At 39.1% G+C, this 27,114-nt stretch overlaps 2 protein-coding genes across 3 annotated transcripts in view; one reads left to right on the top strand and one right to left on the bottom strand.

Moving 5' to 3' along the window:
• LOC137273314 (mechanosensory protein 2-like) overlaps positions 1–7,804 on the bottom strand; it is a 66,377-nt gene extending 58,573 nt beyond the window's left edge. Inside the window, exon 1 of one of the 2 annotated variants that reach the window (XM_067805886.1) lies at positions 7,356–7,804. In XM_067805886.1, coding sequence (XP_067661987.1) covers positions 7,356–7,404 — 49 coding nt within the window. In that variant the 5' untranslated portion in view covers positions 7,405–7,804. The remainder of the gene's footprint in view (positions 1–7,355) is intronic. The other variant, XM_067805885.1, reaches the window with a different exon arrangement.
• Positions 7,805–8,123: 319 nt separating this feature from the next.
• The window catches only part of LOC137273313 (band 7 protein AGAP004871-like), a 101,723-nt gene continuing 82,732 nt past the window's right edge, over positions 8,124–27,114 (top strand). Inside the window, exon 1 of the mRNA XM_067805883.1 lies at positions 8,124–8,310. Coding sequence (XP_067661984.1) covers positions 8,124–8,310 — 187 coding nt within the window. The remainder of the gene's footprint in view (positions 8,311–27,114) is intronic.

Raw genomic sequence — 27,114 nt, 5'->3', positions numbered from 1 at the left:
TTTTCTCCCATCCAAGATCAATCAAATTTCTTCTAACTGTAGATTTTGATACAACTGTTGATCCCCTTTCTATCATTTCATACCTGATGTTGGAGATGCTTGCCCTTTGCTTTTTAGACGCTAAAATTCCCAGCCGGACGCGATCTGAGAAGTCCAATTTTCTGGGTCTCCCTGCTCCTTTCTGGTGCCCCAAATCCTTTCCCTCTTTAAACTTCTTCCTAATCCTATACACAGTAGAAAGAGGAGTTCCTGTTCTCTCTGCCAATGTATTTACATCATCAATTCCTTGATTACACAACTCAAAAATCAACCTTCTTTTATCTTCAGCAGACATTGTTGACAGTGCTGAGGAAAATGACGTCTGCTACAAATTCAGGGGAGGTAACTCTAATTGTACTATACTCAGTAGGCCAAGATGAGTTACCTCCCTTATACCATTACTTAGTTTTAAGTATCAGTGAATCAGTTGAGGTGTTAGGATAGCTCAAAGTAAGAAGAAAAATTCTCAATAATTATGAACCAGACTATATGTGTGTCACTTGTACATCTCCAAGCTCTTGAAGATTTCATTGTGCTAGTCTCTATCTAAGGAATTCAAATGTTTAAGCTGTGACTCTTTACTTTGGACCTTTCCAGTAAAATTAGACATTGGTAATACACATCAAAACCTGAGTTGAGATTTTACTGTTTTCAAATTCCAGTCAGATATTTGTAATGGCTTCTGTTGTAGATGTGTGACTGAGTATCACAAACTCAGAATGTCTAAATAGTCGGTGACATACTTTAAAGGTATCATCATTACTGGCCTTAGGCATAGCCAGATAAAATTCCATGATGGATTTGTCCTGAATATGTACTCATTACATTCAGATCAATACAACATGATGAAGAAATCTAAAATTGTCAAGGATGTTTAAACTTGATGGAAAACCTAGTACACAGATATAGACAAGAATGAATATAGCTTGAACTGCCATGGCGCAAATACATAGGGGACTAGGCTTTATAAAGGATACAAGGAACACTGATTTATATGAAAATCTTATTAATTTGAGTCAAGAGTTTAATGTATCACTGCTGCTAACCAGATGAGTGAGTGAGTAAGTGAGTGAGTGAAACATTGTGCCCATGCGGGGAACTGAATGCTTAGTGTGACAAAACTGTATCACTTGGCTAACACAATTAATTGTGATGCTGACAAATCTAGAAACACAACCAGAACAATCTACAAACACAATCAGTTCAAGTATGTAGTAATGTACATTATAATTACAGTGTTTGTGGTATGCAGTTAGGTCATACATTTCACACAAACATTCATACTTGCAGCTAAAAGCAATGGATCATTTATGCATGGCACGGCAACCAAGAGTATATGTGTACATGTATGTATATGATTCAGCATTTTCCATGTAATTATCTCTGTTATAAATACATAAGGTCACATTTTACATTTGTTTACATCAAACATAGCCCATACCTACTAATTGTAGGCAGTTTCCTTATCTTCAGTACAAGCCATGTTAAAGAAGGGAGTGCCATGAAGACTTTATATTGAACTCAGCCAGATTCCTTATGTTCAATACATAAAACCACCAGTTTAAGATTTGTTTGTTTGCTGTTGTAGTTTAACACTGCACTCTGCAATATTCCACCTTTCCATGCTGTAAATAATTGAGCACAGAGCAGCCAATGCAGGGATCAACATCATGAGCATATGTCTATGCAGTTGGGACATAATTACAAGTGTCAATCAAGTCAGTAAGCCTGGCCATCTGATCCTGCAAGCTAACTCAAGTCAGTTTCCCACTCTTCAGTACACACTACCTTCCAAGCCAAGCTGCAGACCTGGCATTATCCAATACAGTTACCATCCACAAACTTCCTCATAATCTCAAGCTTTATACCTCCAGGCCTTCATCAAACAAACTCTTTTCTTAGCAGAAGTGAATGCATTCTGAATAGTAGAACAAGCATCTTGGGTAATGCAGTGCAAAGCATAGAGTTGGTGCCTGGTGAAATCTGGAGGTCAAAAGCCTGTGATTATGCATATTTAGGTACTTGTTGAACTTGAGGTGCTTGACGTACAGAAACAAATACTACCTACTGTATAAAATTGCTTAAAGAAGATTACACTTCTACGTTCAGGTGTTGATTATGTCTTTCATTACCGTAGAAATTATGAAAGTTGGACAGTTGCAGTTTCAAGTTTATAAAAACAATTTTGAACAATCCTGCCTCCTAATAGTAAGTGAATTTAGTTTTACGCCGCTTCCAGCAATATCATGGAAGGGGACACCAGGATATTAACCATGTAGGGACTTGAACCCAGATTTACGGTGTGACAAGCTAACACCAAGATCACTAGGCTTCTCCACTGACCCCAACAATAAATGAACACTAGCTTATCACTATATAAGCCTAACGTACTGTATATTATCGACCAGAGAGACTCTACACTCTTGTCAATGTCCATGCCTCTCCTTGATGAGATAAATAGGTCCATCATCACTGCCATCTTAAGTGGGGTGAGGGTGCACACAGATACATCACCAACCGGGAGATGATACGGCAGTTAACATGCAATATGAAAAGCAACCTATGAAGACTAAGAGTCTATGAGGCATGTCTAGATTACCACAGTTTCTGAAATGATACATTATGAGCATAATTTAGAAACTTACTTTTGTAAAATATGTTCATTTCAGACACCACATGCTCATCCTACTCTGAATCTACCTAGTGTGGCCAGCTACTACTGGTAGGAAAATATTTATCCTGCCCCTGGTTAACTTCACAGATGTATTTTATCATTTTAAACTCAAAGTGAAATTTAGGATACACAATAGCCCAATGCTTAACCAAAGTAAAAAACAAAACATTGCTACATTACAACATCTACATACATAATAAAAAAATATTTATTCATAAATAATGCATATAAGACTGTACATAAAATGTTAAGTGAAGCTGGCATAGGCAGTGGAGCTTGCAGTAGAGCAGGTGTTGGCTGCATCTAATCTAGCTACCTCTCACAGTGAACACAGCTGTGAAATGTTAGCATTACATTTGCACATAACATGTGAAGAACTATTAACATTGACTAGATAAGAGGCATACAAGTTTAATAATGTGATTATTCAGCCATCATTCTGTTGTGATGGTGCGTGATACAAAAATGAATTCACAGTAACAATCCCTTCATCACACATGTCAAGATATTTCAGTTTACAGGGTCATAAGACATTCTGCGAGTGAGTGAGTTTAGGTTTATGCTGCTTTTAGCAATAGTCCAGCAATATCATGGAGTGACATAACAGAAATGCGCTTCACAAATTGTACCCTTGTGGGGAACTGAACCCGGGTCTTCAGCATGACAAGCAAATGCTTTAACCACTAGACTACCCAACTGTCCCCATTGGTCATGCAGCTGCTTTTAGATTCATTCAAAAATCATTGTACATGTAATGTTTTACACAAGTCATCAATATTCATGTTGCATTACAAGACCATAAAACTGTGTCTCAAAATGATATTATCAGCAACAATGTCGGGTTGTCTGGGTTTTTTGAAGATCACAAAAACTTATTCTGGAACAATGATGGAAGTGACTAAATAAAGCAAACACAAGAACATCATCACTGCAATGACTGACCTCACAACATGTACATCAAATCAGCAAAGTCTGCAAAATTGAGGAAGTATACAGCAAATAAGCATGAAAACGTCACTTGAGATTTTAATCTGTCAGACTTGTTTTTTACCTCTATTCACCAAGAAGGCCAATTGACGTCACTTGCCTCATTGTGTGACAACAACTCAATAACAGAATACAAAAAAACATGTCTCTCAGCGTGCTTGAATAAAAAAACCCATGAAATGATTTTTGTAGATTTTGACAAAAAATGCTCTAGATGCTGTCTTCCAACAGATATTCAATATCCTCATGAAAAAGCTGTGCACGGGCCAGGTAGGAAATTATCCCAGTGTTGATGAAAGTTTTTGTTTCATTAACTGTTCAGAGATGAAACGCATACTGAGAATGCCAAACTTAAATGCAGGTGTTTCTGAAAGCTTAATTTCCTTGAGAAATTCACCATACATCAGTCACATACAAATCAAAACTACAAGCTGAAACTTTGTAGAGAGTATTATACAGGCATTTCAAGTAGATGAAAAATAAATGTACATGTAACTGACGATTTGTTTGGCCACTAGCATTAAATAAAGAGTGATCTGTCTCTGATTTCTCAACCAGACCTAATTTATAGCTGCAACCTATACTTGTGGCTATGCCAAAAAGAGCAAAACAGAAAAAAAACCCAAAAAACATATTGTAAATTGCCTTCATAAGTTTACAGTAGCTTTCCAAACACAGACATTTGAATCAAAGTATTTGCCTAATACAATGTACATTAATTGTTGCCCACCATGTTGTTTGCAAACTGGGTTTCATGTGCGTTGTTTAATGATGTATTTAGCCAAATTCTAACTACATGATGGCTGACCTGACAGTCTGGTGATTGGTTGTTTGGTTTGTTGTTTTATGCAACACTCAGCAATGTTTCAGCTATATGGCGGCAGTCAATAAATAACTTTGTATGGACGACAATCCAGTGATCAACAGCATGATCATCGATCTAAGCAATTGGGATACTATGGCATGTGTAATGTAATCAGTGAGCCTGACCATCCTATCATTTTCTCATCTTTTATGACAAGCATAGGCTGTTGAAAACCACTTCTGGTGATTGGCAATACGAGCAATTATTCCTGCCATCAGGGTATGATGACACACAATAAACCCAAGCTTTATATGTAAACTATATCATACACAGGCATTGAACATGGTGAGTGCACGTGAGAGCACATGCGTGAGTAAGTGGAGCATCCCAAAACGAGCTTCATGATGAAAATCACGTGGGGAAATTGCACTATCTTCCATGACTGCACAGTCCACCACTACACACTTGCTGATGGCCTGTTACTCATAAAAAGCAAGTGATGGGAGCATGGGAAGGTGATTCACTTTGCCCAGCATGATTAGATAAAACAGATATGGCACATCACCTTGAAATGACGAAGGATAAGAGTGAAGTTTACAGACAAGCAAATTATTTCTTCCTTCAATTATTGTGAATGAGTAGGGCCTGAAACAGCATGAATATTATCCAAGTTCAATGAGAGTTTTTTGAGAGAAATTTGAGAACAGATCAATATATTTAACAATCTGTAGAAGCCAGAACTTATCTCACATTCTAGTGTTGGTTTGAACTGCCCTTATTGACAAACCTTTACACTAAATTTGGTCACCAAATTAGTGGCTAAGTTACAGACTGAATGTAGACTGCATAATTGTTAACTCTGGTTAAACCTTGAGTCACTGAGCAATAGTATAGTTCTGAGAGTTACAGGCAATTAATCGGGGTAAACCAGTCTGGATCCTAAACAGCAAAAAAATGCAAGTTTACACTCCTTCAGTGCCCTTTGGCAAACTGTGTACCCAAATGACTTCTTATAGCCCATCATTATGATCATTTAACATGTTAAAAGTTTCTGTTGGTAATAAAGGTAAGTTCATTCTGCGAGAGGTTTTAAACACATCAATATCAAGAGCTTGAGCTTCCTTGTTGATTTTCTTGCAGTATTATATATTACCCAGTTTTACATCTCATTTACTAAGAAAGAGTCATCCACAGGTCATATGTATGAAATAACTGTATGCATGTTATGCCCATGCGAATAAAGTTTTGGGCAAACTTCTAAGATGCCCTGAGCATGTTTTGCTAACAAAATTTATAGAGGGGATTTTTGTGCTCATCTCTCAGCTGACCTATGTACAAAAAAGTTACATATTGTTGTATCAATATGAACAAGATTTATGAAATGTCATGATTGTAATCTATTCCCTCAATATACTTTTCACTTAATATGTTATGAAATAAAAGCTTGCTTGTGTTCATAGCACTGTAGGGTTAGTACTAATGCTCAAAACTACAGCAGTATGATGTGTGCAAAGAAATCATCTTAGCATGAACCAGTTTCCCCAAAAAACAATTCCAGAGTGGATGTTGGATGGTGCTTTAATTAAAACCACTTGTGCCCAAGGGGTGTAACAAAGACTGTCACATGAGAGGAATATTGCTACCATATTCCTGCTTGACAACCGTACAAGCATCTGTATTGAAATGTCACACTCACAAATAAAAGAAGTTGTAATCCACAAAGCATGTACAATATTGTACTTCCCAAGTTCTAAAAAGCCTCTCCAAGAAGATAAAAAAGAACTAATATTGCTGCATGTAAGGTTAAACAAACAGTTACAAGGGCTTGTAGCACAAAAAAAACTTGGCATTAAGGTATATAGCGTTGGACCATGTCAGTGACAGTGAAACCTTGATGACACCTTTTGTGTGTTACAAGTTCCTATGGAAATAGAAATTTCACAGAATAAAAGTTGTGTGTGTACTGTTCCTTACAATCATAGTTTGAGAAAGATAACTGAATATTAGGATTAAGCTTTTGCTAAGACTCTTTGTACATAAACTTAACATGTCACCTAATAGCTTGGAGGCTGTTATCAAGGACTTGTCCTACATTCAAGAATAAAAAAGAAATTGCGTCTTCTCGCCAACTAACTTTGTATTATATAATCTGTGAGTCCAAGAAAGATACTTATACTTCAACATGCTTGTGTAACTTGTGCTCTCTTCCCAATTCTATCACTTCTCTGACTAAACGACTGACTGAACTAAAAAAAAGCCGAACTCCTTTCAATTTGTATAATGGAAACATAGTGCCAAGCATGATCTCTAGAAGAGAAAACTGGTTTTGAACATGGAGGATGACTATCATCGTATACCACGCTGGTCAAGTTACTTCAAACAGAGTATGCAGTAGCAATTCATTGGCAGTGACACAAAATATTCAAGTCATGCTTTGTTCCCCGTCTTCTTTACTGGTCACATGCGGTTCAACGACAGTGTTACATCCGATAAACAAACGGGTACTGATGACAAGGCTCACATATGGAGATACCCGTGTAACCCAGTCAAACAGGTATCTGTTGTCGGTCATATCGGCCGTGGTTTCAAAGGTTACACTCCTCTAGATCATTTTTGACAATATGCAATGCATCTGGAGATGTGTTTGCTCTGTCAAATATCATCAAACTGACATGTATACTCCCTAAAAAACACCAACACTTCGTTTCTGTTCACCTGCATGGTGCGCTCGCTTGTCACGCCCAACTTAAGCTATGTTGATCCAATGGCTACAGGTTGGAAACATCCATCGCAAACCAAGCCTATTAAAGTATGGAACAGATTCGTGAATGTTTCGTCAGAACGACTTACCGTCAGGACCGACGCGTTGAAAACCTCCATCCCCTTTATTTGAAGCCATTATTTTCTTCTCGAGTGTTCAGACAGTAGAAATACTATGTCCGCTCTCAAACGAGTCGCTTACAATTTATGGAACAGTCGACTGTGTCACGAGTGTGTGACCCGCTAGTTGTTGCTCAATGCACTTGGAGAAATTCCGTGTCGATTTCGATATGTTAGCCACACACTGACACGAGATTACTGACACGCAGTGTGGCTGACAAATGGTGTGCCCGGAATGGAAATTGCAGTCAAAACATGGACGCAAATAGAAGATAATTGTGTTTGATTAACACAACAAACGCACCAATAGCTGCTGATACGACCCCCGTTTTGACGTCACGAGGCGATAACAAGCACGTGACCCTGAGATATAGTTAGCATGGGATATTTCCACATGACGTCACATGACCTCATATTGTCTGGAAAGGAAGTGTAAATATACAACTACAAATACCTAATATACTGTTTTGATTATCTGAGTGCACATATATCACACATATGTGTCAACGTTTCGCAATCACAATGTTTAACAACAGAGCAGAATATAAAAAGTAAATATAACGCTGTCAACGAATGCAGCCATCCACTCAGGTTATTTGCAGTCGCAACAAGGTGATTCCTGATTATTGGATTGACATTAATGGTCGAATCCATTCTAGATAGGAGTGTATGGCTGCAGACCATCACGGCTTTGTATCGACCGGTGTGTGTACATCACACATTTAGTAAACTTCATTCATGTCGAACCGCGTTAGTCCTGAACTCGAAGACATCAGCAACGTTAGCGACGCAACATCCCCGCGGAACAGGAACACCGTCATCGAGAGCGATACAGCACAACTTATGTCATCGTCGGCACAAGTTCATGCTATAGAGATGAGTTCCAGACCGAAGTCTGCAAAGAGCGATGAGTTTGTTATCGGAGGTGAGAGACTGTATAATCATTTACGAGCTGCCGTAACCACAGTTGTAAGCATGGCCGCTAACTTAGGAGCAAATCTGGGTGCAGATGACAGCGACCAGGGGCGAGATACTTTGACTTAAGGGGTTGTAAGCTGATATTAGATTCATGCATTTATCAGGTCAGTTGACAGGTGACAGAATGGAGTGGGATGGTGTTTGCTTCAGATAATCGCTTGGGATTCTTGTTTGATGGTGTACATTGTGTCATCAGTTGTTCCGATGTTCGACTTTTTTTTATTCTTCTATTAACAGTTATACCATTTACCAAATGAAGAATTAGCAAGTAATTCGTATACAATATATTTCTAGCAGTGTTTACTTATTTGTTACTGCCAAATGTACCTAGTGCAAACACTTTGAAGCTTCTAGATCTTGACTACTTGCACTCCTGTTGGTTGTCTAGTTAAGAAGGTGTAATCATTCAGTCAGGTGTATTGCATGTTAATTAGAGACAACCATGCATCCAAGGATTAATGAATTTGTAAGTTAAAATGGTACCACTTGCAAGTACCCAATTAACACTGCATATTCCAAGCACACCATATAGTAAATACTCCTTAACCAAATACATGTACCAACATTCAAATGGATTGGACTTAATATTGGGTGAGCAAATGAATATATTTAGTCCCAACTATGGGAGTTGTACTTCGTTATAATGTACCCACCACTGGCTATATACATATTACAGATAACATTTGTAAATTATTCTTCCATTTTCATGATTGTGTCGTTTTCACAAATGCTTGTTTGGCATTATAACTGTGAAGATGGCACCACCAAACACTGCCGAGGCCTCCATTTTGCAGTTATTGTGTAAGCTGATAAAACCTTCATGTCCTGAATTTTTTACAGGATCCAAATGATTTCTCTCATCACAGAGTACAGACATCCTAAAGCCAACCGTGCACTGACTACTTACATACCGTAAGCAGCAGATGTTTAACTTTCAGTTTTGATCAATTCCTTTTTCACCCACGATTACAATTTCAAGAAAACACGCTTACATGGGTGGTACTGTGAGAAAGCAATTATTAATGTTTACTGAAGATAAAGTACATACCCTACATGACAGGAATAATAGATTGACCGTCCCAGGCTGGTTTACAGTAATAACAGCAGTGTTCACGCATAGTGTCTGACCCTCTGACAAATCTGGCAGATTCGCCAGTGGTCAGACAGAAATCACCAACCCGCCAGCCTCAGTGGCTGACTGAATATTTCACAATGTCTTTGAGACAAGTTGTTATTTGTGGCATGTGACACTTGTTTGCTGTTTATAAATCTTATGTTTGTTATCATATAATGTTATAACGTTAATAATTTCAATGCCAATTACAAGACGTGTTAAATCTAAAATGTTTGTTTAACTTAATTCTGTTGGTCCTGTGAATTTTCAGTGAGTCAGACGACATCTGAAACTAACAGGACCCAATGTCCTGTTACTTTGAAACACCATCATGAACACTGAACAGTTCAACAGCATCGGAACTCTCACAAAGCAAACATGTAATGCATCTTTATAACAGACTTATTGTTTATAAATGTAACAATATAATATGTATAGTGTAATAAAGTACACTTTTGCTCTGAACAAATATAGTTAAAGTACGAGGACCTCTGCACAATTTATGCGTGCAAGCATTGTACTTTACCATATCCAGTTGGTTGTACCGGGGCCATTTTGAGTTTGAATCAGCTCCCTCTGACGTTACGTTATTTTGATGAGAGTTATCTCCCTTAAACATGTTTTGCCGCTGGCGGGTCCGATACGAGTTAATCGCTCAACCCTTTTCCTGTCCTTCAGGGCATGCAGAGGAAGGGAGAACATATATACCCATCGGCGTGGATTCAGTGCAGGTCTTTGAATATTTCTTCAAGTATAGTCTATTCCAAGTAAACACGTCACAATTTAATTCTGGACTCACAATAGTCCAGAAACTCTCCGCACATGCAGCTGTTATGAATATGTGATAAGGATGAAAAAATGAAATTTCTTTTTTTCGAAAACTGAAATCTATACTTGCTCGTACATGGACAAGAGTGCTTAATTTCGTCCAGAATGAATGTTTCGGAGGTTGTAAATGAATGAAAGTATGTTTACAAGTATCATGATACAAATTTCAACTCATTTTGATCTCGCCCTTGGGCGAAAAACACGCTGGCCCATAGGCGAGAATATTTCCTTTTACTCCAAATACATCTTTTCCCATGTTTGGGAGGTTGTAAATGAATGGAGGTACATTAATGAGTATCTTAGCACAAAATTCAACTCATTTTGACTTAATTCAGCTTATTTAGAGAGATTTAGTGTAGTGTTTAGACGTTTTGAAAATCCCTCTAAACAGCGTTCGATTTAACGTCGGTCCTTAGACCCGAGGGGCGGTGGGGTAGCCTAGTGGTTAAAGCGTTCGCTCGTCACGCCGAAGACCCGGGTGCGATTCCCCACATGGGTACAATGTGTGAAGCCCATTTTCTGGTGTTCCCCGCCGTGATATTGCTGGAATACTGCTAAAAGCGGCGTAATACTTAACTCACTCACTCACTCACTCCTTAGACCCGAAAAGACGACTGAAAACCTCACGGACTCATAGATTTTGCTTTCTGCAGGTCCTCATGACCGACAGGTTTTTCATACCCAATAAATAGGAGTATTATTTTCACATTAAAATATTAGGCCTATACGTTCAGATCCGAACCCACAACCTTTTATGGGTTTTGGTCCTTCGACCCCGCAGTTTTGGCAGGGTAAGGACAAACACTACTACAAATCATTACCCTTACTCTCGAAACGTTCTTAGCCCTAAGAATTCTTAACTTTGATCATCGTAGTCTATGTGTTAAGAATGGGCTTAAGAAGTTCGTAGGGTTGCGAACGTTTCGAGAATAGCTAGCCAGAATCTCCAATGCAGGATGTCGACAGAGGGTATTCACTCTGATCAGTGGTTCCGATAGAAGTGACAAAACCCCTTCTGAAATATCAGCCGAGATACGTTTTACTTATCCGACAATGTTAAGGCTCGTGTTTGTGAATCTTTGTCTTGTCACTGTTTACTATGTAACATCATAAACTGTGTAAGCGAATGCACACACTCCGCAATATGTACAAAACGTGATTTTGCATGTCGTGACGTCAGTATATACATTTCTGTTTTGATTGCCTTTGATTTTTTGTTGTCATGGTTTTTTAGCACGTGAGTCAGCAGCAAGACACTGAATCTTGCCACGCCCCTTTTTTGTCTTCACGGAGCTTCCTATTTAAATGGAGTAACAGCTGTGATACGAATATGCTTTAAACAACGTCGAATTTTATGTAAATTGTTTATAAAGCCTGCGTGCATTGCACATCGCGCTACAAACGCGCACCGTGCTTTATGCAACGAGCAAACTCCAAACTTTTAACCCAGTGTCAAGAGTCTGAGTAATTTACGACTATCTGGTCCAGATTCGATTATTTACAGACCGCCGCCATGTGGCTGGAATATTGCTGAGTGCGGCGTGAAACTAAACTCACTCGCTAAGTAATTACGTCTACATGTGTTTACGTAAGTATACTTTGATCGGTCTGTGTTTATTATTATTATTATTATTCAAGTACTTCAGTTTTTGGAGAGATATACTGGCAAACTGCCACTGAAGCTGCAACTGATTGGGGCAGTGGAGTAACGCAGATGGGGGTGGATGCAGTTTTTTTGAGAAAGGGGAGTGCACTATTTTGAGACAGAAGGTGTGCTCTTCATTTTCATCCGTTTCCACGAGAGTTTCAATGTTATTTAATAAACTTTCAGGATAAAATGGGGCTTGGGGATCCGCCTGTGGCAGCAATACCTTCACAGGGTACACCCAGAAAGGCATCACGCACATGTTAGTACATGGAGTATCGAACCCAGATCGAGGAGACCTAACACTCTAACCGCCTGGCTATATGATCGCGACCTTAAACATTACATGTTGTTCATGAATATTTACATCTTCTGACTGAAAGTCAAGTAAGCCGGTGTCTCGGGACATTTGCTGGTCATGTTGCGTCACCAACTTCGCCTAAAAGAACACAGACCCAGAGGTTGAAACCTTACAAGCCTGTATAGGCATTTATGGCAGTTATACGGTAATGAAATCCTTACAAGCCTGTATAAGCATTTATGGCATTTATACGGTAATGAAAACCTTACAAGCCTGTATAGGCATTTATTGCAGTTATGTGGAAATGAAAACCTTACAAGCCTGTATAGGCATTTATGGCAGTTATATGGTAATGAAAACCTTACAAGCCTATATAGGTATGGCAGTTATACGGTAATGAAAACTTTACAAGCCTACATAGGTGTATATGGCAGTTATACGGCAATGAAAGGGTCATGTTATGGATACGTTAAGTGTATGCATTTGGCCTTGTTTTATCCAGTAACGAAATTACTTTCTCTCACTTCTAAAATTTCAGACTTGGGACCCGCGAAGGTCCGGGGTAGAATAGGCCTTCATAAACCCATACTTGTCATAAAAGGCGACTATGCTTGTCGTAAGAGGCGACCAACGGGATCGGGTGGTCAGGCTCGCTAACTTGTTTGACACATGTCATCAGTTCCCAATAGCACAGATCGATGCTCATGTTGTTGATCAGTGGACTGTCATGTGTGGACTCAATTATTTACAGACCGCCACCATATAGCTGGAATATGCTGAGTGCGGCGTAAAACAAAAGACTCCCTCACTCACTCAGACTATGGGAATTTAACTTGGACGTGTGATGTTTCACTTTATGATGACATCATAATTTATTCAAATCTTCAATGAAAGATGTTATTCAGAATTTATACACAAAATCTTACTGCAACTGTTGTCAACTTATGCAGGTGAACTACGGTAGCGCGGCGGGTTTATATTAATATATTTGTTTTGATTACATTAAGTGCGGATGTTCCAGTCATGGTGCAAGTAAACAGTAATCCGTGTAAAGTAAGAAATCGTTGAACGGACACACTCTCCATTAACACTTTTTTCCCCAGCGTCCTGCCATTGACACTGACGTACACTAATGTAACGCGTATTTCGTCAGCTGCTGTTAGCATTATAAATCGAAGCAGCGCATGACTGCAGTAGTTAAATCTTTCAACAGGATTGATGGTTTAAGTTTTTCTTTGTTCCACTTTTAGTTCTATTTACAGATGTTGTCTGCTATGCCTGGGAAGCAAGCAGCAGCATGTACGTCACCCAACTGCTCGTTCGCTGCATGTACCTGTGTTGTTTAAAAAGCATCTAACGCCATATTTGTATGTGGACGCGTTGATCAGCGTCCTTGACATTGGGTCGAGATAATAAGAAAACAACGTCAATACGATTATCAACGCAGGTCACATGAGTCATCAATTAATGTTCCATCGGACTCAATAGATAATCAGAAAAGAAACAATGATAGACTAAAAGACAGTCAGTCAGACAGACAGACAGACAGATAGATAGATTGATTTAAGCTCTGAGCTGAATGTATCTGAAGGACCTTCTGCAATCAGTTGTCTTGCAATAACACGTGGTTTTGAAAAATCGGTCGTCAGATTTCCTTTTTGTTGAAACTTCGGTATCTGAGTGGGTTGGATGTCTCGCTTTGAATGCTGGCTGTCAGGTGCTTCATTCAGAGGTTGTAGGACCAAATCCCACATGGCACTCATCCGAAATGTACGAGACCTAGTACTTTACAGGGAAAGTGTGATCCCAAATTCATGTGTTACATTTAACCACTTTCTAAAATGCATTATGTAATTATATCTATGTCTTCATTTTCAGAAAATATTTTTAGTATTGTTGTTTCCTGATCTCCTGTTTGATTTGCCAACGTGCCAACGGCTGAAAACATTGCAAACTTCCAAACATATCTAAAATATTGTACTGAACAGCAAAAGAAAAGCAACTCAGTTTTTTAAAGTTTTAAAATAGAAGACATAAACATGAACGCTTTCTTTCATGAGCTTTCATTTTTTGCTAAACTTGCGTTTCTTTTGCTGTTCAGTATATGATACCCGTATGAAAAACTTCACCATCGAGTGGCCATTTGTTGGAAGTTTGTAGCCCCCATCAAACCAAGATGTATACTTTCTTTTGTCCGGTATTGTGTCATCACGTCTCCGGACGTGCACAGCTGCTCGTATACAAAGTGTATCTCAACACAACATGCAACGCAAATACAGCTGTAGTGCACATTCAGTTTTACCGTCATTGCACGTGATCATATCAGTTTGTACTTGGCAATGTCCGTCATTGCACTTGATCATATCAGTTTGTACTTGGCAATGTCCGTCATTGCACTTGATCATATCAGTTTGTACTTGGCAATGTCCGTCATTGCACGTGATCATATCAGTTTGTATTTGACAATGTCGACAGTGGGTTATTTCACACTGACAGTGGGATATTTGTATATCCCATTTGATGCTTGCTTCAGTCGTGATATAACTTGTTTTACGCAATATACAACCAAGGCGTCAAAAGTCACGTTGTGTGGTTGTGTATTTAATTTTGTGACTGACGTGTCACAACGGGCTATACTTGGGACTGGGCGAAACGCCATTGTGTGAATATGTGTCTCGGGGTTCAGTTAGTGAACCCAGCATTCTATGTTCTGGCTATCATTCATACATACATACATGCAAAGTAGTTTAACAACACTGGTAAACACAGTTGACACGCCGTAATATAACTGGCATATTGTTCAAACCGAAGGGTTGTAGTTGCCTAGTGATTAAAGCGTTCACTCGTCACGCCAAAGATCCGGGTTTTAGTCCCCACGTGGGTACAATGTATGAAACCCATTTCTGGTGTGCTCCACCGTGATATTAGTGGAACATTGCTAAAACCGGAGTAAAACCATACTCACTCAAACCAGCGTTAGACCCATATGACTCTCTCGATTCAATCTTATGCTATATCACTAAGGGGGATTACTCTGTACCCATTATATTGTTCAGTGTCGTGCTCACTGCAATGTTATACCTCAGTGATGCAGTTAAGAATAAGATGATTAATATTTATATCAACTACACGGGGGATCCCAGTCTCTGATACTAGTCGATGCAAAGTGCTTGCTTTTATATGAGATCTGGCAAACATGGTGTTATCTAAGAATCTTGTGATTTTCAATGTTTTAATGCTCTGTAATCGGATCATACGCTGTGTCATTGTTTGGAGCTTAATAACCCGAATGCGATGCCACTGTATCGACTTTATTGGTCTCCTGATGGGCGTTGTTTCATTGTTGGTGCATGAATATTTGAAAGATACAAACAATAGTACTATGGCTGCCGTCGCGTAGATGGAATACTGCTGACTGTAAGCTTGAAATAACTCATGTGCACCTTTTGTAGATACAGATGACTTCAATGGGAGCGTAGAAATCGGATTAAAAAGGTTTTATTGTACACTACAGGATTGCGGATTTGGAAAGCTTTAGGTGGAAATCCAATTGCTATGTCATCCTGACCTGGAGAGAAGACATTACGTTTTAAGAAGGCCTACTTGAACAATTCAATTAGAATTTGTCATCAACAACCAGTGTTTCTCGTAAGAGGCCTACTTCAACACTTGACCCATGAAGATCCAGTTTAGAATTAGTCTTAGCACCCCATATTTGTTATAACAGACCAATTTAAACATTTGACGCGTGAAGATGCAGTTTAGAATCTTCAGTAACCAATGTTTCTCGTAACACACCTACTTCAACACGTGACACGAGATATTCCTTAGCGCGGCATTAAACAACAAACAAACGCACTTCAACATTTGTGACTGCCTACCCTCTTCTGGTACCCGGGATTCAGGGGACTGTTGCTTGGGTGTTCAGATATTCGGGTACCCAACAATGTGGTACGCAGGACGGCAATTACAGGCAGTTTTGTTTGCAAAATGTTAAATGCAACCCTCGATATCTCCAGGGTATCCAGGGCAAATATCCACTATACCTTGGATACCCTGGGTACATCTCCACTATACATGTACCCTGATTTATGTAATTTTATTACCTTCTTTGCAGACTTTATCCGATTTGAAGTCATCCAACTGAAGTCATCTGTATCTACAAAAGGTGCACATGAGTTATTTCAAGCTGACTCCGTATTCTCAGAGCAGCCAATAAGCTAAGCAGTCGTTACAACCGAGCTTTCAGTGTCAATGAAGACCACGGTTGCAGCGGCGAGGGTTTTGTTGGCAGTGCTACTTAGATTTTGTGGGAATTCAGACAGGTCTGAAACTTTAAAAATATACATGCAGGAACTCCTTTTACATCTTTCAGAGAATGTCTGCATCGTTTGTGTTGCCAAGTGTAATCAGTCAGATAATTTAAGAAGCGAAAGTGAGTTATGGTTGGTACGCTTTGCTTCCCCGCGAAGACACCTGATTGGATAAATAAATTAAATTCATAGACAGCAATAATTCCCCTCATATCTGAACATATCTTTAATGAAATCGTGTACTAGATTAGATTTGTTATTTCTTCAAGGATTTTACTGACATTACCGAAAAATGAAATGTGAATATAATTTTATGTATGTTTGTGTGATAAATTTATAGATTAATTTATTTAAATTATAATGAAACAGCTAATGTCTTGATATGACTGCATCTCAGCTTTATTCCGATCACTCCAGAAATTCAAAACATATTAACTGTCTGGGTATAATATTCCAGAATGAGGTATGTCGTTCCTACACCATTCACAGCGCAATTTCTCGCGTTATTTTTTTAAATCTAAATTTCTGATTTTTTTCTTTAATTCTATACCAAAAATATCACAACGGTGATCAAGGGTATACAAGATCACTCTGAAGCGTCTTCAGTTAACCAAACACATTTCATGTAGTCAGAAAATAAGCGTACTCAAACACAAGAGTGAGCTTTCCGCCATATTGGACAGTCTTTCATGTGCCAACGAAGACCATTGTCACTCACCTGCTCAGATCAGTGTGTGTGTCAGGTGTTTGGTTATAGGAAAGACAATGTCCGACTCACATTAATGAATGCATTGAAAGAATGACGACATTGTACGGTACTCCCATCAAGATGGTCCCTGAATGTGCGACAGATTCATTTCAGCTGTGCGTGGGACTGATAGATTTGTCCGAATCATCGGTGACTAATTGTTTTTGTTGTGCACAATCACAATGGAGTTCTAAGTAACACATTAGTGGTTGTGACTGTGGCACTGTTTTCCACCATTGACCAATGTGGATCGATTAATAGATCGCTAGTTCAGTATTTATCCTCCCAAACTGACCCCTGTGATATTACTCAGATGAGATCGGATGACCACTCTTGGAGATATCACTGAATCGATTTCCATGGTATTGTTTTGGAGACCATTGTGATGTCATCAGTTACCATCACATCACAATGAAATGGCATCACCAGTGCTTCTGCCGCAGCTATGTACTTTTACGCAAAATGGACAGGAAACTGAACAATGTGTAAGGACGATCTCAAATGCATGACTTTTAATTTTTTCCATCCATTTATTTATTTTTTCATTTATTTTCGGTAATCATGATGGGGAAGAAGCCACGGGCCAGTAGTGCAACAAACATATAAGTATAACAGTTACAAATGTAGTATCTATCTATCTATCTATCTATCTATCTATCTATCTATCTATCTATCTATCTATCTATCTATCTATCTATCTATCTACACCGGAAACGTGCTAGGCTTATCCTACATGTCTAAGTATTCACTCAAGCTGAACAGAGTTCAGTAAACGTTTATAAAGTAAAATGTATATAAATGTCATAGTAACAACACATAACTGATGCAGATGTTTTATGGGAGTTTAAAGACATATATTTTAACCATCAGTGCGATAACAATACAAATTACAGAAAATATATTCTCGGTACACATTGTGTAAATGCTTTAATAAATATCTTTTTATACGAAATACATCAATTCCCGTCGATATCCTCAGAATTTTGTGCTTAACTCCTCCCGCTGCCAAACTGATTAATCTTTTGTAGTGACCTGACACATACGATCAGTAAAATTCTCAAATCTACCATACTTTTGGGACCGTTCATAATTTAGGGCAAGGTAGGGTAGATATGTGGGGGATAATTTTAAGGGGTGGGTATGTCATTCATTTTGTTCTGGGGAGGTAGGGGGTCATAAATTTTGTACACATGTACATTTTCGAGTTATGCTTAAATAACATGAGAAGGGTGATTGAGGTGTAATAGATTTTGAACATGGGCATGATAGGGAAGAAGGGGGTGGGGTTCTGTAACTTACTTTGTACATAAATTTAGGGGCTGGAGTAGGGCTCCCTTTAACGTTGTATCGCTTCTCCGTAAAATTATCAGCTCCCATTAGCCATAAAGAATGACCAGTCCCTTATTGCTATGCTGCCTCATTTTCATAATCCTGAGATTCCCGTGGTACTACTGTTATATGTTTTAATACTATCGAACCTAAAATATCTTTGAGTTGTAAATACACAATGTAGTCTTGCTAAAACGAGGCTCTCAAGGGTCCATTTCCGGCTCAACCCTGTGCGAGACCACAGACCTTTCATGGAATGTAGAACTTCGCTAAATTAGCATTGCCTTCATAGGTATCAGTAAATATCTTCTCTCCCCGAAATGAAAACCAATCTTGAATGACATTTAGGCACTGAGGTTTAAACTGTTGAGGAGCGCTGTGTGTGTATTGTTAGAGGGATCTTTCGCAGAATTGGCACGATCACAAATACTGCGATCCTTGTCCCCGGGGAGACGGGGCGTGTCCTGGCAACACCGTCCTGAACATCCACAACGTTGTCGGCACACAGCCTGCACTAACAACACTTACCTAATTTGTGATGTAAGGATTTCAAGTGATATTTTGTCAATGTTGTTAAAAAAAAAAAAAAAAGAAAATCGTTGTGTCCGCTAAATCGCTAAATGCTGTCATCTTTAAGAAGTACCTCAAACACGAGGTACAGAAGTATCGTAAATTATTACAAGTTAAAGAGTTCAGCTATCTGAGTGGCCATTCATGTCTAAGCAGTTTCCCGGCTCCCTTTGCGCGCGGTACCTTCCGATTTGGTGGTCAGACCTGCTGACTTGGTTTACACATGTCATCGGTTCCCAATTGCACAGAAGGAAGCTCATGTTGTTGATCACTGGATTATCTGGTCCAGACTCGATTATTTACAGACCGCTGCCATATGGCTGGAATATTGCTGAGTGCGGCGTAAAACTAAACTCACTCCCTACTTAGACTTAACGACTTCTAACATAAAGCTCTATTCTGTTCTGAACAGGGGCCCGTTTTACAAAACTCTTGTAAGCCTAAGATCTCGTAAGTTTTCTCGCAGTCACTGTACCGCCTATACTCTAACACAGGAGCTACGGAGAAACGTTACGAGATCCTAGGCTTACGAGAGCTTTGTGAAACGGGGCCCTGATCGCCATCTTGAAAGGGCTTAAGATGGTGGAATAGAAATGTCAACTACCGCACGAATACTGATTCGTTTACAAATGAATATAGCCTGACGTGACGATTTGTCTTGCGTAAGAGCAGGCAATCATACAAACCAGTACTAATCATACTGGTTTCTGTCTGTCGAGGAACATAGCACAATAGAATCACTTAGGTAATCCATTCTACTCATTTCTGTATTTACACATGTCCACGGCAGTACCTTGAGAATGCTTAACCCCAGGATGCCTAGAGGTATATATAGATCATCATCTTATGGAAATGGGCGTCAGAAAGCAACTTGTGACCTTTTGTATATACAGTAATTAGCTTACACCTTTTATGTAAGGTGTGCTTGTTAATCAGATTTAAATGGATTCGTGCATGTATTGCTTGTATTGCATGTATTACCAATAATAACAATCAATGATGATGATGATGATGATGTATTAACATAAAGACGATAAAAAAACTCACTGGCAATCGAGTTCTGTAGCGTTGTTGCTAATGGCAACAGGAACCCTGATGGATTATACACGGCTGGTACTGTAACACGTGTTAGAAACACCACAGATTTTCTCGACACTGTGTAGGGTTGTGTAAGAGCTGTTTTTACCCTTCCACGAAATACAATATACCCACTGTTTAGAAGCAACGTAGATATAGAAGACAGTTGTCTTGCGGAGACAGTGGATGTGGCGAAGATCAATGCTTCTTATAGTAACTTCACGTGAGACCGACACGGGGACCCGTTTCACAAAGCAGTCGTAGCGCTACAGCTGTTGTAAGTCACTTTAGCCGTACGATACTTTGTGAAACGGGTCCGCGTGCAGTTCTTGTTTGTACAATGTCATTTGTGCCTCTACACGGGGTGTGCTTGATTTGCTCGAGTTGAAAGTTCGCTAGACTTACATTTAGCCACAGACATATTGTAACTGAAAAATGTTATTCATCTGCATGGACCAAGCAACAAGTCTTAATTTTCCTAGAGCCGAAGCTTTCCAAATCAATAGGAGTAATGAGTAAAGCCCCAAATAATTTGTTCTGATGGGTCTGTGAAACAAAATTGGTGTACTCTTCGGTCTTGATGTGTACCCGGATGCAACTTCACAATAACACAACATAGCTTAACTGGTGTTTCGTAAATGAGAGGAGTGAGTGAGTTTTGTTTTACGCCGCACTCACCAATATTCCAGCTAAATGGCGTCGGTCTGTAAATAATCGGTCTGGAATGAGTGAGTGAGTTTAGGTTTCGTCACACTGAGCAATATTCCAAATGTATGGTGGCGGTTTGTAGATAATCGAATCTGGACCAGACAATCCGGTGATCAACTGCATGAACATCGATCCGCGCAATTGGGAGCCGATGACATGTGCCAACCAGGTCATCGAGTCTGACTACCCGATCCCGTTAGTCGCCTCTTACAACAAGCATAGTCGCCTTTTATGGCAAGCATGGGTTGCTGAAGGCCTATTCTATCCCGGTACCTTCACGGGTGAGTGGTTGAGGGATGGTGGGGTAGCCTAATGGTTAAAGTGTTCGCTCGTCATGCTGAAGACACGGGTTTGATTCCCCACATGGGAACAATGTGTGAAGCCCATTTGTGGTGTCCCCCTCCGTGACATTGCTAAAAGCGGCGTAAACCCATCTCGCTCACAAGCTATGCAGATTATAACATTTTGGACACCACACTACCGACTACTCCTTAAGACCGTTTATACACAAACTCAATTAGTTTCGGTACAGGAATCAATTTCTACATATCAAACAAGAGGTAAACGTACAGTGCCCAACACGGACACACTGCTAAACTACTATTTCTGAACTGAACCCCAGAAATCCATAGGTACTATAATTCACCGTGGTGCCAGTAAACAAAAGACAAGCATTGTAAATTAACAGTTGTATGAGAGAATTAACAAAGTATACAAATCAATAAAATTTTCCAAGTAGCAGGGACAGGACACAATAGAGTGGAGGTACACAACTCACCGGTAGGATCCAATTACAAAGGCAACATTAAACACAAAAGGGCGATAATAGCAATAACGTCGGTGGTAATATTCCCCATAGCAACATTGGTCAAGCTCCCACGTAGGTCCAGGGAGCGTATCATGGGTGAAAATACGATGTGTACAGAATGGTTTGTCAGCAACAGCATGGGCTTAGTCGCCTGTAGTCTGTCATAAAGACCCTGAAGCAAATATATCCACGCAAGTCTAGAAAATGAGGCAAGTCTAGATTTTCTTAGCTTCAGTAAATGAAGAAAGTCTTAAGGCTCCATTTCTTTGTATCCTTTTTGTTTTTACAATGAACTTTTTTTCAGTAAAATAAAAAAATATGTTCATTTCAGAGACTAGTCTTTAGTCTAAGGCTCGTGTATAGTCTTACAAAGAGTAAGTGTTCTTGGTATGATGAATTAGTCGATGATGTTTTAGAAGATTCCAATCCTTGATTCTAAATGTAACAATTCGTGAACCACTTAGTTCAGACAGCAATATATATATCTCGTGATGTAGATCACTGGCTTGATTGTTGCCGTATCCGGATATCATCAGATTGCCTGACCCAGACTTAGATATTAAAAAACGCCGTCATATTTCTGGAATATTGCTCATTGCTTTCGTGTACCAGAAGCAAACAAAACTTCGTGTAGTAACATACTGTGAAATAGGGACAATATGTACTAGTATATGGAAACGGTATCTTCTTTGAAGATCTTCTTTATTTCAATACGGGGTAGGTGTCAGTGATAAACAATAAGGTTTTTAAACATGAGTGTGTTCAATGTGTGGAAGCCTTAGCTTTGTTGGAATAAGTGGAGCAGATGTAACGGAGGTGAAATCACATGTTGGTCAGGGGAAAGTTTGGATAAGATCTGAATAGGTTGAGGCGACTGATAAACAACTCCTTGAAACTAACCACAGATTCACTGAAAACAGGTGCCATATACACGTTGGTTGTTTAGGGCTTTACCGTTTCTGTTTACGTAAAACCAATTAATGTCTTACGAGGATTGAACCCCTACCTATATGCGCGCGGTTGGTTAGCTTAGTGGTTAAAGCGTTCGCTTGTCACAACGAAGACTGGGGTCGATTCCCCACATGGGTACAATGTGTGAAGCCCATTTCTGGTGACCCCGATATTGCTGGAATACTGCTAAGAGCATCCTCGATACCTCCAGGGTATACGTTCCGATAAGTCTCCACTATACCCTTGACGCATCTACGGCTCTGCCCGATAAATTTATTACCTCCCTTTGCTGGCTCCGCCTTCTCACAGTAGCCAATCAGCTAAGCCGCCGTTATAACCGAGCTTGCCAGTGTCAACAGAGGTAGCGGTCGCAACTGCGAAGGTTTGCTCGCAGTGCGTTCCAGATTTTACGGAAATCATACAAACAAATTGACAGGTCCGAAACATTAAAACAACATATGCAAGAACGCCTTCTACCTCTTCCAGAGAACCTCTGCATGGTTTCTGTTGCCAAGTATAATCGGTTAGATAATTCAAAAAACGAAAGTGAGTTGTTATTGGTTCGCTCAACTTCCCAGTGTAGACACCTGACTGGATCAAGAGACAGTCAAGGGAGGTAATAAATTTATCGGGCAGAGCCATAGATGCGTCCAGGGTATAGTGGAGACTTATCGGAACGTATACCCTGGAGATATCGAGGATGTGCTAAGAGCGGAATAAAACTATACTCACTCACTCACTCATAGTGACCCTGGTGATCACCATAATCACGGGAAGTCCCTGCTCAAAATCCTGAACATGTTTTCAACAATAACTATCAAACAGTCATGACAACAGGTGTTTGAAAATAGGTGAGCGTATAACTAAATAATGATCTAACTCCGAACCCCATCAAAGGTAGGTGACCTGTCCCTAATTGAGGGCACATAGCCCCCTCCTTTGCAGATTTTTAACTTGTCACCATGTGACACCCACCTGTCAGAGAATGGTGAAGACCAGACCCTAGATTCTCATGGTGTATACAAGAAGCAACACTTAACTAGGCCACAGCTCCGTTCTTGGTTAAAGGGAATTTTTTTAAAAAGAAAAAAAAAAAATGCTAGTCATCATGTCGATCCAGTGCCAACGCACAGTTTTGTATACTGCTTGGCACTGAAACAGTTCTCAAAAGTGTGATAAGTGGCAGGGAGTCTCGCATGCACCTGACAGTATTAAAATCCTGGGGCTGGAGTGAGTAAGTGAGCGAGTGAATGAGTGAGTGTATTTTCTTGAAAGTCATCGAGGCCATACAATACATTTTTCAATCTATGGTTTCTCAATTCGTGCATGAGTATGGATGCTGATTCATCAATCATCTTAATCGGGGCAAACCGTGTCCTCTAGAAAAGGGACACAACTCTGCAGCTAACACTGTAACTGCAGTTACCCTAAGCTGGGTCCCATCACTCTTTGCGCACGCCAACTTATGCCAAAGCTTGCAATATTGCGATATGCGAGACGGGACCCAGCTTACAGTTACCCAGCTGCTTTGCATCCCTTAGTGACATCATGGGTTACCTTGTCGTCACAATCAATGACAACATAAACCTCCCTGCCACGAAAATGAACTACAACAAACAAACAAATAGACAATTAAACTTGTTTTTCTTCTTTTATATATGTTCTGTTTTCGGTATCCGCCTAATGTGTAGTCTTTATGAAATTGGCACTAATTCAAATATCTTGAGCGAATTTTGGGTCCAGATATTCAGAAATTACGTGCCCGTTTATTTTGCTTGTAAGCAGGGAAGTCTATTACGTCAAATTGTACATTGTTTTAAAGCAATAAATTACATATTAATGCAAGAGTGTTACCTCAAAATAATCGTCACTATAAACATGTTGCAATCTGTCGTATCTTGAAGGTGCCATTGGGAAATGTGCAAGGTCGTCTAAAATTAAGTCTTCAGATTCATTTTGTTCAGTATTTCAGGCCTAAGGGCCTCATGCAACTGAACGTACTGGTTGTATCACTTCAGTATTAAAACATGTTGTAAGTAAGTGCAATGGATAATATCAATGTTATGAGAATTAACAGACCGGTCAATATTCTTTTTTTCTTTTACAGGTGAGGTATAAATGATCAATACTTACTTCGTAATTCTGAATCCTTGGGACACACATTTTACATGAAATTCACTTTCAGTATTACCTCTTTTTACAGATGGATTCCTTACCAACACTGTAAGCTCTACTTGATTTGCGTAAATGGTGAATTCTAAAATCATGAAAACCAACTGTTAAACCATGCTAAATCTACACAACGCCCATATTAACAATTGTAGACACATAATATAAAACGTCGGCACTAACAAAGCTTTATGATAGGAATAGTGTTGTAAAGAATTTTTTAATTATTTGTTGACATAGACCATTCTTGGAATAAAATATCCTGAAGATGTTGCTTAAAACGTTTGAAAAATGCAATTTCCTTGTGAAGTTAAGATTGTGTTATAGAAGCTGGGTTTGGGATATATTTGGGAAACTCAGTGTGCTCGATCTTAGCTTATCATAAATGTATTAATAGACTGACCGGCATTGTTAGGTGGACAGATGTTTTGTATAATGGAATTTCACCACTATGAAATAACTCCTAGAAGTAGCGTGTACATTCAAGTCTCATTACTGTGTTATCTTTGTTTGACTTAATATTTTACAACCTTGATTCGTTATCGTGATTTTATAGACAAACAACATGCATTGATTATTCCCATTTTTGTAAACACCGTGAGTTACAGAAAGCAAAATCAAGACTCTGTAAAGTGGGTACATATGTCACTGAAAACTGTTCTTGCATGAATATGATGGCAAGGAAGTAATCATGCTACACCACTTTTCTGATGTATTTATGACAGCAAGCTTTCTTTATCTGTAAATTTCCCAGCTATATGATATCGGTGTGTAAATAAATGTGTCTGGAGCAGGCAATCAAGTGATTGACGTCATGAGCATAAGTTTACGTAATTGGGAACCGATGACATGTGTCAACTAAATCAGCGGGCCTGACCACCACATACCATTCGTTGCCTCTTATGATCTTCACGGGTTCAAGGAATGTTTTAATGATACTGCTAACCCTTTAATCATTGAAGTGTAATGCTTAGCATTTAGTAAATTTCTGAAGATTCTGTTGAAGACCACCGTTGTGTTGTAAAGAAATTATGCAGTGTACAGCCAGGATCAAAGCATGTTTATTATTCATTCGTATCAACTGATGTCAAAACTAAGCGTCAAGAGAAGTGGAATTTTCAGTTTACAAATCTGGAATGGAACAAAATTTACTCTAAGATCTATAGCACAACACAGGAGGTTAAACTCTGTTGGTTCCAATACAGAATTGTCAACAGAATATTATCAACAAATACTTTTCTTTTTAAACTCAAATATTCACTGAGTGATCAATGTGGATTCTGCAATAAACAGAGAGAAACGATCGTGCACTTGTTATGGGAATGTAACTTAGATAAGAAGTTTTGGAATGCCTTCCTTCACTGGATACAAAAGTGTACTGATATTTCTAATTTGAATCTGTCTGTTGAATTGGTCTTGTTTGGTGTCAAAGAGAATGTTATTACAGATAAGATATTTTGATTTAATTTTGTTGCTTGCCAATTTGTTTGTTTACAAATGCAAGTTTCTTAAAGTTAAACCTCTTTTTCATGTTTTCAAAAAGAGGCTTTTGCCAGATATAAAACTGAAAGGACCATAGCACTTAGCAATTGCTCTTCAGCAAACTTTTACAAAAACTGGATGCTTTACCACACTCTGTTTTCTGAACTGAAAACAACTGAGCACTAATTTTTGTCTAATTTCAACCTAAATCAAACTGTTTGTGTTTGGTGTGTAATTATCTTGATCACACATCAAACTAAATCCTTTTTGTATCTGCTTGGTCTTATAGTAGTCGTTATATTACAAAGGTGTGAATGCTGATGTATGTATGTGAATGTTTGTGCATGTTCAACTCTGTAAACCAGATATTCACTAGTACAATATACTGCCTAAGATCATCTGGATCTTTTATGATTCGTGTAACAATTTGATCTGGAATAAAAAAAAAGAATAAAATAAAAAAAAAATTCCGGCTGTATGGTGACGGTTTGTAAATAATCGAATCTGGAGCAGACAACCCAGTGATTAACAGCATAAGCATCGATCTACGCAATTCTGAACCGATGCCCGATCCCGTTAGTCGCCTCTTACGACAAGCATGGCGATAGAATGAAGATGTACCGCACTAGATAATCCAGCATGCTAGGGAGGCTGAGTGTGACGTTTGCATTTCGCAATCCTTCTACAATGTATGTAGAACTCTTTGTG

This window comes from Haliotis asinina, chromosome 2, assembly GCF_037392515.1.
Source record: "Haliotis asinina isolate JCU_RB_2024 chromosome 2, JCU_Hal_asi_v2, whole genome shotgun sequence".
Lineage (NCBI taxonomy): Eukaryota > Metazoa > Mollusca > Gastropoda > Lepetellida > Haliotidae > Haliotis > Haliotis asinina.
This window is presented reverse-complemented; position numbering and strand designations above follow the sequence as displayed.